This window comes from Glandiceps talaboti, chromosome 11 (assembly GCF_964340395.1).
Source record: "Glandiceps talaboti chromosome 11, keGlaTala1.1, whole genome shotgun sequence".
Taxonomy (NCBI): domain Eukaryota; kingdom Metazoa; phylum Hemichordata; class Enteropneusta; family Spengelidae; genus Glandiceps; species Glandiceps talaboti.
Window position 1 is genome coordinate 900,920 of NC_135559.1, and position 16,728 is coordinate 917,647.

General features: G+C 37.3%; 1 protein-coding gene across 1 annotated transcript in view; it reads left to right on the forward strand.

Moving 5' to 3' along the window:
* LOC144442625 (alkaline ceramidase 3-like) overlaps positions 1 to 16,728 on the forward strand; it is a 44,443-nt gene that overhangs the window by 10,652 nt on the left and 17,063 nt on the right. Inside the window, exons 5-8 of the mRNA XM_078132005.1 lie at positions 2,279 to 2,396; positions 3,839 to 3,891; positions 5,010 to 5,114; positions 5,936 to 6,040. Of these exons, the coding sequence (XP_077988131.1) occupies positions 2,279 to 2,396; positions 3,839 to 3,891; positions 5,010 to 5,114; positions 5,936 to 6,040 (381 nt within the window). The remainder of the gene's footprint in view (positions 1 to 2,278; positions 2,397 to 3,838; positions 3,892 to 5,009; positions 5,115 to 5,935; positions 6,041 to 16,728) is intronic.

A 16,728-nucleotide genomic window follows, 5' to 3' on the forward strand; every position in this document is an offset into this window, starting at 1 on the left:
CAGGCTGACTGAAGTCAGAGAGTCTCAGATGGGGTTTGCTGAAGTCAGAGAGTCTCAGATGGGGTTTGCTGAAGTCAGAGAGTCTCAGATGGGGTGGGCTGACTGAAGTCAGAGAGTCTCAGATGGGGTGGGCTGACTGAAGTCAGAGAGTCTCAGATGGGGTGGGCTGACTGAAGTCAGAGAGTCTCAGATGGGGCGGGCTGACTGAAGTCAGAGAGTCTCAGATGGGGTGGGCTGACTGAAGTCAGAGAGTCTCAGATGGGGTGGGCTGACTGAAGTCAGAGAGTCTCAGATGGGGTGGGCTGACTGAAGTCAGAGAGTCTCAGGTGGGGTGGGATGACTGAAGTCAGAGAGTCTCAGATGGGGTGGGCTGACTGAAGTCAGAGAGTCTCAGATGGGGTGGGCTGACTGAAGTCAGAGAGTCTCAGATGGGGTGGGATGACTGAAGTCAGAGAGTCTCAGATGGGGTGGGCTGACTGAAGTCAGAGAGTCTCAGATGGGGTGGGCTGACTGAAGTCAGAGAGTCTCAGATGGGGTGGGCTGACTGAAGTCAGAGAGTCTCAGGTGGGACGGGATGACTGAAGTCAGAGAGTCTCAGATGGGGCGGGCTGACTGAAGTCAGAGAGTCTAATGGGGTTTGCTGAAGTCAGAGAGTCTCAGATGGGGTGGGCTGACTGAAGTCAGAGAGTCTCAGATGGGGTGGGATGACTGAAGTCAGAGAGTCTCAGATGGGGTGGGCTGACTGAAGTCAGAGAGTCTCAGATGGGGTGGGCTGACTGAAGTCAGAGAATCTCAGATGGGGTGGGCTGACTGAAGTCAGAGAGTCTCAGATGGGGCGGGCTGACTGAAGTCAGAGAGTCTAATGGGGTTTGCTGAAGTCAGAGAGTCTCAGATGGGGCGGGCTGACTGAAGTCAGAGAGTCTCAGATGGGGTGGGCTGACTGAAGTCAGAGAGTCTCAGATGGGGCGGGCTGACTGAAGTCAGAGAGTCTCAGATGGGGTTTGCTGAAGTCAGAGAGTCTCAGATGGGGTTTGCTGAAGTCAGAGAGTCTCAGATGGGGCGGGCTGACTGAAGTCAGAGAGTCTAATGGGGTTTGCTGAAGTCAGAGAGTCTCAGATGGGGCAGGCTGACTGAAGTCAGAGAGTCTCAGATGGGGTTTGCTGAAGTCAGAGAGTCTCAGATGGGGCGGGCTGACTGAAGTCAGAGAGTCTAATGGGGTTTGCTGAAGTCAGAGAGTCTCAGATGGGGTTTGCTGAAGTCAGAGAGTCTCAGATGGGGTGGGCTGACTGAAGTCAGAGAGTCTCAGATGGGGTGGGCTGACTGAAGTCAGAGAGTCTCAGATGGGGTGGGCTGACTGAAGTCAGAGAGTCTCAGATGGGGTGGGCTGACTGAAGTCAGAGAGTCTCAGGTGGGGTGGGATGACTGAAGTCAGAGAGTCTGATGGGGTTTGCTGAAGTCCGAGAGTCTCAGATGGGGTGGGCTGACTGAAGTCAGAGAGTCTCAGATGGGGTGGGCTGACTGAAGTCAGAGAGTCTCAGATGGGGCAGGCTGACTGAAGTCAGAGAGTCTCAGATGGGGTGGGCTGACTGAAGTCAGAGAGTCTCAGATGGGGCAGGCTGACTGAAGTCAGAGAGTCTCAGTTTGCTGAAGTCAGAGAGTCTCAGATGGGGTGGGCTGACTGAAGTCAGAGAGTCTCAGATGGGGTTTGCTGAAGTCAGAGAGTCTCAGATGGGGTGGGCTGACTGAAGTCAGAGAGTCTCAGATGGGGTGGGATGACTGAAGTCAGAGAGTCTCAGATGGGGTTTGCTGAAGTCCGAGAGTCTCAGATGGGGTGGGCTGACTGAAGTCAGAGAGTCTCAGATGGGGTGGGATGACTGAAGTCAGAGAGTCTCAGATGGGGTGGGCTGACTGAAGTCAGAGAGTCTCAGATGGGGTGGGATGACTGAAGTCAGAGAGTCTCAGATGGGGTTTGCTGAAGTCAGAGAGTCTCTGGTGGGGTTAACTGAAGTTAGAGAGTCTCTGGTGGGGTTAACTGAAGTCAGAGAGTCTCAGATGGGGCGGGCTGACTGAAGTCAGAGAGTCTCAGATGGGGTTTTATGACTGAAGTTAGAGAGTCTCTGATGGGGTTTGCTGAAGTCAGAGAGTCTCTGCTAGCGTTGGCTGAAGTTAGAGTATGGGTAACCAAGATTAGTTTTATTTAAGTATTTAGATAAAATTATTGTCTCAAGTTTGTCCACACTCCTACAACAGTAACACTTGTTTGTTTGTATGATTTCAGGTCTGAAAGTCATAGCCCTCCACGTAGTCACAACTATTTACTAGGTGCAATATTAACTGTTTATGCAACCATTGTTACCATTGCATATTTACATATCAAAGACCCAGTGTTTCACCAGGTGAGTTAATTTACATATTAAAGTCACAGTGTAAGTTAATTTACATATTAAAGACCCAGTGTTTCACCAGGTGATTTAATTTAACCACTAAAGAGCCAGTATTCACCAAGTGAGTTAATTTACATATTAAAGACCCAGTGCTAAGTTAATTTACATATTAAAGACCCAGTGCTAAGTTAATTTACATATTAAAGACCCAATGCTAAGTTAATTTACATATTAAAGACCCAGTGCTAAGTTAATTTACATATTAAAGACCCAATGCTAAGTTAATTTACATATTAAAGTTACCATACTGGCTATTTATTTTTCATTTTCAATTGATAAAACAACTCTACTACATGTACATTGTTAAAAATCTACTTTGAAAATCAGTGCGGAAAAGCACACACCAAGTCCTTGTTTGTATTAACACAATTAATTGTAAAAACTGAAAATGGTATGTAAGAAATTTATTTATATGTACAACACATTTTTCATGTTTTGCAATTTATTGTGTTACATACAATAACTTAATATATGTTCTTTTAATTGTTTTTTCCTATTAGTAAAACATAGTAGCGTTGTGTTATCAATTAATAATTGAAAATAAACAGCCAATTTTCATCAATGTGGCCATTTTAAAAACCCCAGTGTTCATCAAATGACTTAATTACATATCAGTTCTTACTAATTAATTGTGGGTCTTCAAGTCCTGAGTCCAGAATTCAACAACAAAAATCTTCTTCTATGTAGCTGTTACTGTGCATTTTCAGTCTTGGAAAGCTTTCCAAACTAGAGAGGGTGTGAGTTCAGAAATCCTGCCATACTTACACTTCATACCATATAGGGTATACTTTCAATTTTTTTTGAGTGACCACTTTGAAAACTTTCTAAATTGTGACTGTAGAGGGTGCACTTCTTGGAAAGCTTTCCAAACTAGAGAGGGTGTGAGTTCAGAAATCCTGCCATACTTACACTTCATACCATATAGGGTATACTTTCAATTTTTTTTGAGTGACCACTTTGAAAACTTTCTAAATTGTGACTGTAGAGGGTGCACTTCTTGGAAAGCTTTCCAAACTAGAGAGGTTGTGAGTTCAGAAATCCTGCCATACTTACACTTCATACCATAGAGGGTATACTTTCAATTTTTTTTGAGTGACCACTTTGAAAACTTTCTAAATTGTGACTGTAGAGGGTGCACTTCTCAGATACCATGCTGTAGCTTCCAGGATTCCATTCTGTTCTTTGGTACTAATTGATGATGGCAGCAAAATAAAAGAAGGAATCCAAACCATGAATGTTCAAACAGCTAAAGGGAATAACAAACATGAAATGAAGTCTCTTTACTGTCTATTGGTATTTCTTTGTAATTCACACTGTATCATTTAAAGAAATTGATTCCTGAATTAAAGTACCTGATGTTCTCAATCAATATATTATCTTTCTTCTTCTGACAGTGGGCGTATGGTATCCTTGCAGGCTTTTTAACACTAAGTGGTTTTTACTTCATGTGAGTATTAGAGTTAAACCACATGTTCACTCATAAATGTTACTCTTAAAATTGAACCATTTTATTTTTCACTTTATGAGTGATGGATATTCATAAAAAAATTGAATATAAAATCATTCTGGTGTTATATAGTTCTATGTTGAGAGATTATTTTGATATTTTGTGTCTGTCAAGATTTGTGTTTTCATATGTGATTGTGATGTTGTCAGATGTTTACAAAACAAGTGATATTGCAATGGGCGATATTACCAAATCAGAGTGGCTGTAGACAGTAGAGTTTCACAGTGTATTTTACATGTCACATAAGGCCTAAAAAAATAATTGTTTGGTTCCGGTTACCCAACCCCCACCTAGCTTTTCACTGCCAACCGACTCTTAAAGTTTTTTTTATATATTCGAGAAGAAAAAAATTGCAAAATTCTGAAGTCCCATGAGAAATAGTGGATGTGGAAACTGACATCAATTTAAACAGACAAAATAAAACTGTTCTTCCAATCTGTAATGGCTGTACATCTGATAGGAAGAAATAAACAACACAGAGATTTAGAAAAAATGGAAAACCTGAACTAGACACTCACACATAAAAAAAATACATAATAAAATAAAATAAAAAATCTACCTACCCCACCTATTCTAAATTTGAGTGTAATCGGAACCACAAATTTTTTTTATTAGGCCTAAGGTCTTTTGTGACAAATGAAATAAAAGAAAATACAGACATTGATATCATGCATGTATTTAAAATGATATCTTTTACGTCATTGTGAACACAAATCATAATCATTGTCGTATGAAAAGGGAAAGATATTCAAACACAAACCCTTATTTATGTTCACAGTGATATAAAATATATAGCATTTAATGTGTATGTAAGCGGTATGTAAGCTATCAGTGCAATGTGTTTTGTTTGTGCATTTCATAACAAGTGACATTGTGTGAGATGTTAACGAACATCATGCCATTATCTTTCTGCTTTGGTAGTAAACACACATGTCAAAATCTGTACACCAGGTATGCAAAAATCCCCAGTATTGTCAATACAATGTGCTAATTTACATATTCATGGAAAAGTATTTGGAAAGAAAATAATATGTTCTCTATATTGGTATGTCTTTCAGGGTATACAAAGGTGGTTCTAAACCGTTAGCACTTACAGCAGGTATAACCTATCTGGCTGGTTTTATACTGTGGAATATAGATAACATATACTGTGATAAACTAAGGTAAGGCTAGCCCTCACTACCCCAACATTGAATTGGTTCAAAGTCTCCCACATGTACCTAGTTTATGAGCTAGCCCTCACTCCCCCAACATTGAATTGGTTCAAAGTCTCCCACATGTACCTAGTTTATGAGCTAGCCCTCACTCCCCCAACATTGAATTGGTTCAAAGTCTCCCACATGTACCAAGTTTTATGAGCTAGCCCTCACTACCCCAACATTGAATTGGTTCAAAGTCTCCCACATGTACCTAGTTTATGAGCTAGCCCTCACTACCCCAACATTGAATTGGTTCAAAGTCTCCCACATGTACCAAGTTTATGAGCTAGCCCTCACTACCATGATTAATCATGATCCCCACAAGAATCCAGCATGTAAGTTAGTCCTGCTCACTTCTCCAGTAATGCAAAGCCTCCCATGCATACACATATATATCCAGGATGTCAGTTAGTCCCCATTGCCCCATTTATTCAAAACCACATATCAAGTATATGATAGCCCTCCTACTTCTTTATTCAAAATCTACTGCATGAATCCAGTGAGTTTGACCTGACTTCCTCATGTTGATTCTAAATCTCCCACATATACATGTATGTGACTAAGCCCTCACTCCCCCAGTGTTTATTCACTACTCCACCCCTCACCCCACTCCACCCCACATGAATGCAGTAAATGAGCTCTTTGTAATTCCCCCTTATAGTAGTGCCCAACCTTGGACAAAATTCCCCAATTGCCTGTTGGCAGTCTGGAATGACCTATTACCACATTCTTCTTCTTTTGAAAACTACTGATTATTAACCTTTATCTGTTATATTCATTGTCAGATATCTTAGAGGCAATATGATAAGTCCATTGAGGCCAATGACACAGTTACATGGCTGGTGGCATGTATTAGCTGGCATTGGAACATTTATGTCCATCATCTTTATGTAAGTATCACATCATTTGTAACTTAATCCTGTGTTTGCTGGAAAATCTAGAAATATTGACGTCATTGGATAAACATCCTAATGGTTTGAGTTGAAAATATTTATAGTACATGTAAATAGAGTGAATGATTTCTGTGTGATGTAGTGTGAACGAGATAAATACTAATTACTCAGAGAGTTGGTGAAATTTAGTAAATATAATAAGTTATGTCATTAGATTGTTTATCAATTATATCATAAAGTTAATACCAGGTTAGAGTTGAGTCAATTGTAAGGGTGAAATACTGTAATTAGATTGCTTATCAGTTATACTGTAAAGTTAATACCAGGTTAGAGTTGAGTCCATTGTAAGGGTGAAATACTGTAATTAGATTGTTTATCAGTTATATTGTAAAGTTAATACCAGGTTAGAGTTGAGTTAATTGTAAGAGTGAAATACTGTAATTAGATTGTTTATCAGTTATATTGTAAAGGTAATACCAGGTTAGAGTTGAGTTAATTGTAAGGGTGAAATACTGTAATTAGATTGTTTATCAGTTATATTGTAAAGTTAATACCAGGTTAGAATTGAGTCAATTGTAAGGGTGAAATACTGTAATTAGATTGTTTATCAGTTATATCGTAAAGTTAATACCAGGTTAGAATTGAGTCAATTGTAAGGGTGAAATACTGTAATTAGATTGTTTATCAGTTATATTGTAAAGTTAATACCAGGTTAGAGTTGAGTTAATTGTAAGAGTGAAATACTGTAATTAGATTGTTTATCAGTTATATCGTAAAGTTAATACCAGGTTAGAATTGAGTCAATTGTAAGGGTGAAATACTGTAATTAGATTGTTTATCAGTTATATTGTAAAGTTAATACCAGGTTAGAATTGAGTCAATTGTAAGGGTGAAATACTGTAATTAGATTGTTTATCAGTTATATTGTAAAGTTAATACCAGGTTAGAATTGAGTCAATTGTAAGGGTGAAATACTGTAATTAGATTGTTTATCAGTTATATCGTAAAGTTAATACCAGGTTAGAGTTGAGTCAATTGTAAGGGTGAAATACTGTAATTAGATTGTTTATCAGTTATATTGTAAAGTTAATACCAGGTTAGAGTTGAGTCAATTGTAAGGGTGAAATACTGTAATTAGATTGTTTATCAGTTATATTGTAAAGTTAATACCAGGTTAGAGTTGAGTCAATTGTAAGGGTGAAATACTGTAATTAGATTGTTTATCAGTTATATTGTAAAGTTAATACCAGGTTAGAATTGAGTCAATTGTAAGGATGAAATACTGTAATTAGATTGTTTATCAGCTATATTGTAAAGTTAATACCAGGTTAGAGTTGAGTCAATTGTAAGGGTGAAATACTGTAATTAGATTGTTTATCAGTTATATTGTAAAGGTAATACCAGGTTAGAGTTGAGTCAATTGTAAGGGTGAAATACTGTAATTAGATTGTTTATCAGCTATATTGTAAAGTTAATACCAGGTTAGAGTTGAGTCAATTGTAAGGGTGAAATACTGTAATTAGATTGTTTATCAGTTATATTGTAAAGTTAATACCAGGTTAGAGTTGAGTCAATTGTAAGGGTGAAATACTGTAATTAGATTGTTTATCAGTTATATTGTAAAGTTAATACGAGGTTAGAGTTGAGTCAATTGTAAGGGTGAAATACTGTAATTACAGCACGTGTACCATTTGAATACAATGCATTCATTACGCCCCAAAACATATCAACTTAATTTGTGCCTGATAATGTATCTGTGTTGCTGATAAAAGGTTATGGTGAATAACATACAAGATTATCAGAGGCAGAAATCTATATATAAAGGAAAAAAATAAAAAAAATAGTTTCTGCACATCACTTAAATATCCTTGTGTCTGTCTGTCTTTTCTGGTGTGTGTTTGTCCAGCCCATGCAGTCTGCAGATCCACGGGGAAACACAAAAATAACTCTCCTTACTTCAGTGAAGACAGCTGCAGAGCCAATTATGAACAAGCGAATGACATCTGCCCCACATACACACTTGTTCTAAAGTACTAAATAAAAAGAACAGTAACTGCCATAAATAGTATATTGAGTGACAGGTTTGGTGAGAAGTAAAAAAAAAACTGCGTTGTTGCACCATTTTAGACAAACTGACCAGGAACAATTCTTATAAAAAGGGTGGATATTTTTTTTTTTGGAAAGTGCCCTCTTCAGGTTGAAAAGGGAGAGGTGGAATGAAGCGAAGTGTAGTTTCAGTGCAATATCTGTACAGTAGTAATGAACTGTATGGTAAAAACATGACTGTTATTTCATTAGAACTTCATACTTTCTTCAATTTGTATGTAAAAAAAGTCAATGTTAACATTTTAATAACATGATGTGTGATTTCTAGGTGTAAGAACTGTGGTTTACATAACTACTTATACCATAGCTGTCAAAATACAAGTAGCTGCTAGGTCAGAGTAACACCAATTTGATGGTTCTGATTAGCAGTATATAATATATATTCACTTAGGCAATGCATAAAGTCTAGCTTCACAACGGAAGTATTTACATCCAAAGACAAATTTTAGATTATCGTATTACTGAATATGAAAAAGTCCTACTTTTAGCTGTAAATGTAAGTACACTGTCATACATGTCTGGTTTCTATATATCTATTGACTCATTCACCGTAATGGACAATTACCACGTACAGTGTAGTATAGAAATACAGCAATTATCCAACTCTTGATATTACAAGGGGTGAAAAGTATCGCCTCTGGAGACATTGACTCCTTTCTAGTTCTCCTAATTAGCAGCTTACATCTATATCAATGTTTTGTGTGGAAAACTCATACTTACATTGTACATGTTGATTATTGAATGCAAACAAAGGGAATACCTCAGACCACTGCTTTTATTTACTATGAACCGAAAATGTTTATCCACATGCATAATAGTGAACGTGTTGGATTGCAACCACTTGAAGATTTAGGTACGATTGAACTCTGCAGTGACATGAATACTAGTATTGAATACAAGACTTTAAACACTTTGGGTAGACAGAAATTAATGTGATTCATCACAAAATGTGAGTGTCATAAAAAGAGAATTTACTGGAAATGTTGATATTGTATACAGTAGATATCATAGATGAGGGTGTGACAGAGGATGGTGTGTAACAGAGGATGCATGGTGTAACGGGACAGGGTGTAACAGACTACAGTGTGTACAGGGTGTAACAGAGGACAGGGTGTAACAGAGGACAGGGTATAACAGAGGATGGTGTGTAACAGAGTACAGGGTGTAACAGAGGACAGGGTATAACAGAGGATGGTGTGTAACAGGGGACAGGGTGTAACAGAGGACAGGGTATAACAGAGGATGGTGTGTAACAGAGGACAGGGTGTACAGGGTGTAACAGAGGACAGTGTGTAACATAGGATGGTGTGTAACATAGGACAGGGTGTAACAGTACAGGGTGTAACAGAGGACAGGGTGTAACAGTACAGGGTGTAACAGAGGACAGGGTGTAACAGGACAGGGTGTAACAGAACAGGGTGTACAGGGTGTAACAGCTAGAGGCCAGTGTAACAGAGGACATGGAGGTACAGGGTGTATAGGGTGATGCCATTGTCTACACATACATGACTTTTAATAACCAATGTTGAACTGTAATATTAGATGTATATAGTAACTTATTATCTTATCTTCGGTTTAATTCTCTGAATAAAACTTTGTGTCCTACCAGGTCCCCATTTATAGAGCTGGGTTGATTGGGGCACAGTGGGCCCTCTAAGCTAATTTGCCACTGATGCACACAATTTCTAGTGATGCACTAAATTTGGTGTTCTCCAGTCTCTTACTATGTGGTGACTCACAAGAAATGCCAGTTTTTCTCATTTTGACCTACAACAACAAAATCTGGCTATCATTAAAGGGCACACGACTTGGGTAAAATGGTGGTCAAGCCATTTACAGCATAGTTTTATACAATAATATAATAATAATAAAACATTTATATAGCGCCATATATCCATGACAGTGCTCATAGATGCTTCACATTTGAAATAAATCGAAAGGTGCTGCATGAAAAAAAAATTATTACAAGTCTGGCTGAAAAAAATAAAAACTAAACAAAGTAGTGCTGAAATATTGTCTCAATAAGGTAAAACACTATTTAAATAAAATGGGAATTAACAATAACAATGATTTTAAAAATGATTTCAAAAATGGATAAAATGAGTGAATCTAGTCAAATACTGGTACAGTTTTGTTTATGATGATTCATCATGTTGTAGCAAAATACAAAACAACTTGTGAAAATCCGTGGAAGATATATCACCATATGCTATAATCTCTTTCCCCCAGAGCACCTAGTAGATGGAATGTGATATGTGTAGATGTTAGAACAATTTCTGAGAAAGTGCAGACAAACAAGGAAACGACTAAAGGCAGCATTTTCTCATCATGATTTCCCATGGGACAAAATGTAGAATGTGACTCATGAAAAATTCAGTACTGTTCATTGAATTTAATCCTGTGTATCAACAAAGAGGGCATTGTAGTGAATTCTGTGCTATTTTATAACAGAATTCAGTGGGTTTGTAAAACTGTGTCGTCTAAAATGTGATCAACTTAAGGCATATCGCATACACTCGGCTAGAATTCCATCACCAAGGTCACCCAGGTGTATCTTAGTTATAGAATTCTATCACCCAGGTGTACCTTAGTTATAGAATTCTATCACCCAGGTGTACCTTAGTTATAGAATTCTATCACCCAGGTGTACCTTAGTTATAGAATTCTATCACCCAGGTGTACCTTAGTTATAGAATTCTATCACCCAGGTGTATCTTAGTTATAGAATTCTATCACCCAGGTGTACCTTAGTTATAGAAATCTATCACCCAGGTGTAGTTGAGTTATACAACTTTGTCACATAGAGGAAGGTGAGTTAAACTTATAAAAGTCTTTCACCTTGCTGCAATTTATTTATAGAATTCTTTGACTAACACCTAGGTTTACTTCAGTTATAGAACTCAGTCACCTAGGTTTACCTTAGTTATAGAACTCAGTCACCTAGGTTTACCTTAGTTATAGAACTCAGTCACCTAGGTTTACCTTAGTTATAGAACTCAGTCACCTAGGTTTACCTTAGTTATAGAACTCAGTCACCTAGGTTTACCTTAGTTATAGAACTCAGTCACCTAGGTTTACCATAGTTATAGAACTCAGTCACCTAGGTTTACTTCAGTTATAGAACTCAGTCACCTAGGTTTACCTTAGTTATAGAACTCAGTCACCTAGGTTTACCTTAGTTATAGAACTCAGTCACCTAGGTTTACCTTAGTTATAGAACTCAGTCACCTAGGTTTACCTTAGTTATAGAACTCAGTCACCTAGGTTTACCTTAGTTATAGAACTCAGTCACCTAGGTTTACCTTAGTTATAGAACTCAGTCACCTAGGTTTACCTTAGTTATAGAACTCAGTCACCTAGGTTTACCTTAGTTATAGAACTCAGTCACCTAGGTTTACCTTAGTTATAGAACTCAGTCACCTAGGTTTACCTTAGTTATAGAACTCAGTCACCTAGGTTTACCTTAGTTATAGAACTCAGTCACCTAGGTTTACCTTAGTTATAGAACTCAGTCACCTAGGTTTACCATAGTTATAGAACTCAGTCACCTAGGTTTACCTTAGTTATAGAACTCAGTCACCTAGGTTTACCTTAGTTATAGAACTCAGTCACCTAGGTTTACCATAGTTATAGAACTCAGTCACCTAGGTTTACTTCAGTTATAGAACTCAGTCACCTAGGTTTACCTTAGTTATAGAACTCAGTCACCTAGGTTTACCTTAGTTATAGAACTCAGTCACCTAGGTTTACCTTAGTTATAGAACTCAGTCACCTAGGTTTACCTTAGTTATAGAACTCAGTCACCTAGGTTTACCATAGTTATAGAACTCAGTCACCTAGGTTTACTTCAGTTATAGAACTCAGTCACCTAGGTTTACCTTAGTTATAGAACTCAGTCACCTAGGTTTACCTTAGTTATAGAACTCAGTCACCTAGGTTTACCTTAGTTATAGAACTCAGTCACCTAGGTTTACCTTAGTTATAGAACTCAGTCACCTAGGTTTACCTTAGTTATAGAACTCATCTAAAATTGCCCCAAGTTGTATTCAATTACTACATGACGTCACAGTCAGGGTGCCCCAAATCGACTCTCTTGTAGATCTGGGGCAGCTAGGGCATTGACCTGACCTGACCTGACCTGACCTGACCTAAGATCGGCAATGACATGTACTTGGTTACTTTTATCAATTCTGAAAGTAATATATCATATTTTGGGGAGCTATCTCCATATTTAGTGAGGAAATCATTTCTCACTTCAGGATTGTCTAAAATATTTGGGAAAGACAGACCAACTTATTTATTGTGATCATGAATTTAACATGTTACCTGGGTTACCCCAAATGCAATGAAATGCAGTCAATTTTCACATGAAACAAGACTCTCCACTGACCTTCATTTACCTCAACCTGATGCATAATGGAACGTACCCCAGGTGTGATGCAGTTAATAATTCTGTTAGCCAGGTGTAGTTAAATCATAAATACCATCTACAAGTGTTTTGATTTACAAGAAGGTAATGTAATGTAAGTCTAAAAGAACACAAGGATATAACAACTTCTATATGAATTTACTTTTAGATGTAGGTTGTTGACATTTTGAGAAATCCGTACATTGACAGCTTTTATATACCTACTTCTGTGCACAAATTGCTATAATTCTCCCATCTTGGCTTTGAAAAGTGTGGTTTATATGTGTAGTTGAAGGGATTGATAATGAGACCAGTCTTATACAATTTAAAGTCGTTTTATGTATAATGGAGGAATAGATAACTAGATAACTGTCAAACTGAGATGTCAAGGAGTGAATGAATTGACAGGTAATGCCATAGAAACGATAATATAACAGTTTTGATTCTCGTTTTCAAGATTGAAAGGGCTGTATCTCCTAACAAGATACTTGCGTCAAAGCCTTCACCTGAGACACATTAGGGACTATCTATCTCAGCTGTAGAAATAACTAGACGCCAGACTGTCTACAGATAGTATACAGACACCAAATGTGTAACGTGACAGGAAGAATTGCTTCACTTTAACACTTTCACTACAGCTATAATGTACTAATATAATTTTTAACGTATCGATAAGTTGTCACTACTAAATGACCTAATGTCCACCTTTACACCGAGAGGTTTGTTTTTTTCTCAATTTTTAAAATACTTGTTTTTTCTCAGTTTTTTTGTTCTAACGTGTGTTTTTATTTGGATTTTATCAAAAACTTTAATTCCTGATACTACATGTACAGTGTGTAACCAAGAGATATAAACCTAATTTAGCGGTGTCAATACACCTTCAACCCTTCATCCTATTGATACTGTTGCTATGGAAACATGGAAACATCTTTAAGCATGTGATGAAGACAGTTATTAAGCCTCACTTACCAGCAAAGTACATCTATCTATGGATTTTATGTTCAAGTGCATACTAAAGAAAATGTCATTTTTGAGATTCAGAACAAATCGTTTTTACAGTTTTAGGCTCTTAAAAATACTGATCCATAAATTTTAGTTTCCTGAGCATACGTACGAAATTGTCATTTTGGCCTAATAAAAATAAATTGTTTGGTTCCGATTATTTTAGAATAGGTGGAGTAGGTAGATTTTTTATTTTATTTTATTTTATATTTTTTTGAGTGTCCAGCTCAGGTTTTCCATTTTTCCAAATGGTCTCTGTGTTATTTATTTCTTTCTATCAGATGTACAGCTATTACAGATTGGAAGAATAGTTTTATATTGTCTTTTTAAGTTGATGTCAGTTTCTACATCCACTACTTTTTGTGAGACTTCACAATTTTGGGATTTTATTATTTTTTTCTCGAATACGTAAAAAAAAAGTTTAGGGTCGGCAATGAACAACAAGGTGGGGGTCGCATAACCGACACCAAACAATAATGGCTGTACATCTGATACGAAGAAATAAATAACACAGAACCAAACAATTATTTTTTCAAGCCTTAAAAGAAATCATTTTTAGTTTTAGGTTCTAAAAGACATTGAATTGGACCATGAATTTCATATTACTGAAAGATGTCAGTTTTGAAATTTTGAAGAAATTGGTGTTAGGTGATGCCTACCTCCCCTCAAAAATATACTGTCTTGGTAGTTTCTATGGAAATGGTTGATTATTGAGGTGATGAGGATCATTGACCACAATTTTCTGAAGCTTTGCGGGATATGGAAAAAACTTTTTTTACACCAGGTTCATTTACAGGATGCAGTTATGTCTCAGAGTACCACCTTGTTTGATGGTCTGAGGTTATGTCTCAGAGTACTACCTTGTTTGATGGTTTGAGGTTATGTCTCATAGCACCACCTTGTTTGATGGTTTGAGGTTATGTCTCAGAGCACCACCTTGTTTGATGGTCTGATGTTATGTCTCAGAGCACCACCTTGTTTGATGGCCTGAGGTTATGTCTCAGAGCACTACCTTGTTTGATGGTTTGAGGTTATGTGGACCATTATTATTTCTGTTTGGTCTGAGTGTGCCAGGTGATGGCTAAACTATATTATAAGTTGTAACCACAAATCATGTTTGTGGTAACTCGGTCACAGTATAGTGACATCCATACTTGACATTTTTCTCCCTTTGCTATGTGCTGCACAGTAAATTAATGAAATAGTTAGCATTGTCAGCATCTCTATAGAGATATATGCTATGTACAAACAGCAGTGTCTGCATCTCTATAGAGATATATGCTATGAAACAGCAGCGTGAATTTACTGGGGTACGTGCTACTTAGGAACACATATCCAAGACTAATCCATAGGGTTCCTATCATTGAAGGATTCCCTTTGAAAAGAATGTCATTTAATTATGTCTCAAATTAGTAATTTATAAGTTTAAATGAGACTAGTATATTCATGCTAGGTTTGTTTATGAATTCTTTCATTTTCTGCAATATATAGTTAATTTTTATGTCGACATTGATGCTATAGCACAGAGCTCACCAACTGCTAAATTATGCCTTGTTGCATACAGTCTCTGACAATATAATGTTTGGAATTGTTTTCATAGAGTCCAGCATGGTGTCTGTGTGGGCTAGGGCTAAAGTCAAACAGACCAAAGGCCAATAAAACCTTGTGTGAGATGTGAAAAACATCTTGCCACTTAATTGAAACGCTGTAGTCACTCTGGTTTGGTAATAAATTTATGAAAGTTGTGTAAGTTGTATTTTTTTTTTTGTAAGTTAGAGTATTATGGACTACATTGTATCTTGACAATGGTACTACTATTCGTTATGATTTCACTTACAAGATACATTACTATATAACATAACACAACTCCTGTCCATGACATACAAGTGCAAGTGTGGCATACTCAGTGTTCTCTGTGGCTGTATGGTTGTGAAAGTGCAACAGAAAACACTGCAAGCACGAGTGCAAATACCCCTGAGTACCCACACTGGAACTCACGCAGAATGCAGTTCTGTTACTATGTTTATCCGAAACAGTAAATTTCTGTTATATGTAAAAATCATACTGTGCGACCACGCGCTTTTGTGTGCAATGAAGGATCATGTCCTCATTTGCATGTCATTTGCATATAACTGCACATATGTGCAAACTTGTACCACTAGTATATGTGCATGCACTGATGCAATTAATCTCTTGAGCATAATATGTGAGAACTTTGGGTTGAAACATCTGACTTCAAATCCATACAAACTTCCTTGTTTGGAATTATTTACAATTTCAAAAAGAAACTATTTTTAAAACGATCAGTGGTACCTATCAGTATTAAAAAGTGCTGTACCTCAGCTTTCTTATTGAGATTTGTTGGAAAAAATTGTAAGAAGACAGTCAACCCTTGCTGGGAAACTTTACACGAAGGTTTGCCAAAGGATATGAAAGCGGCTGCAATTAAATAAGGATGAACAGAATCCAGGTGTAAAGTAAGCAATTCATACAGCTAGCATTGTACACCTTTATACAAGGGTTTTCAAATGATGAATTGTACTGTACGTTCACTGACAATTCAAAGATTGAAAAGTTAACAGTGAAACGTATTGATGTTTCTACAGAAGTCTCACGCCTACATGTACAAATTGTGGTTTTGGATTTAGGAATCAAATAGAGTATTTTCACCATTGTCAAAGAACAGCTTGCCATAAGGAAATTTTAGACAAAACATGTACTTTTTTTTATTTTGAGGTTGTTGCTCCAGTAATCCCAAGAAATATAATTGAGTGCTGCAGTATATGACAGAAACCCCTGACACATCAGTGCAAGTGTGATGTACTTGGGGTATTTGCATTGAGTGCTTGCAGTGTTCTCTGCACTGTACTTTCACAACCAAAGTGAGTGAAAGTGCAGCAGAAAACACTCAGTCTGCAAGCACGAGTGCAAATACCCCCGAGTACTCACACTGGAATTCATGTGGCATGGGGTTCTGTTATTAATTCAAATGTTTATCTGAACTGGCAAATTCCAAAATCATATGTTTAGCGAATGATTGCATCCTCATTTGCGTATCATTTGCATGCAGGTATGCAATAATATTTCTGGTATTGCACTGCAGTGAAAATACCACAAGTATGCGCGTGCACCAGTGCAAGTAATCCCTGGTACAAATGGAATAAAGTAA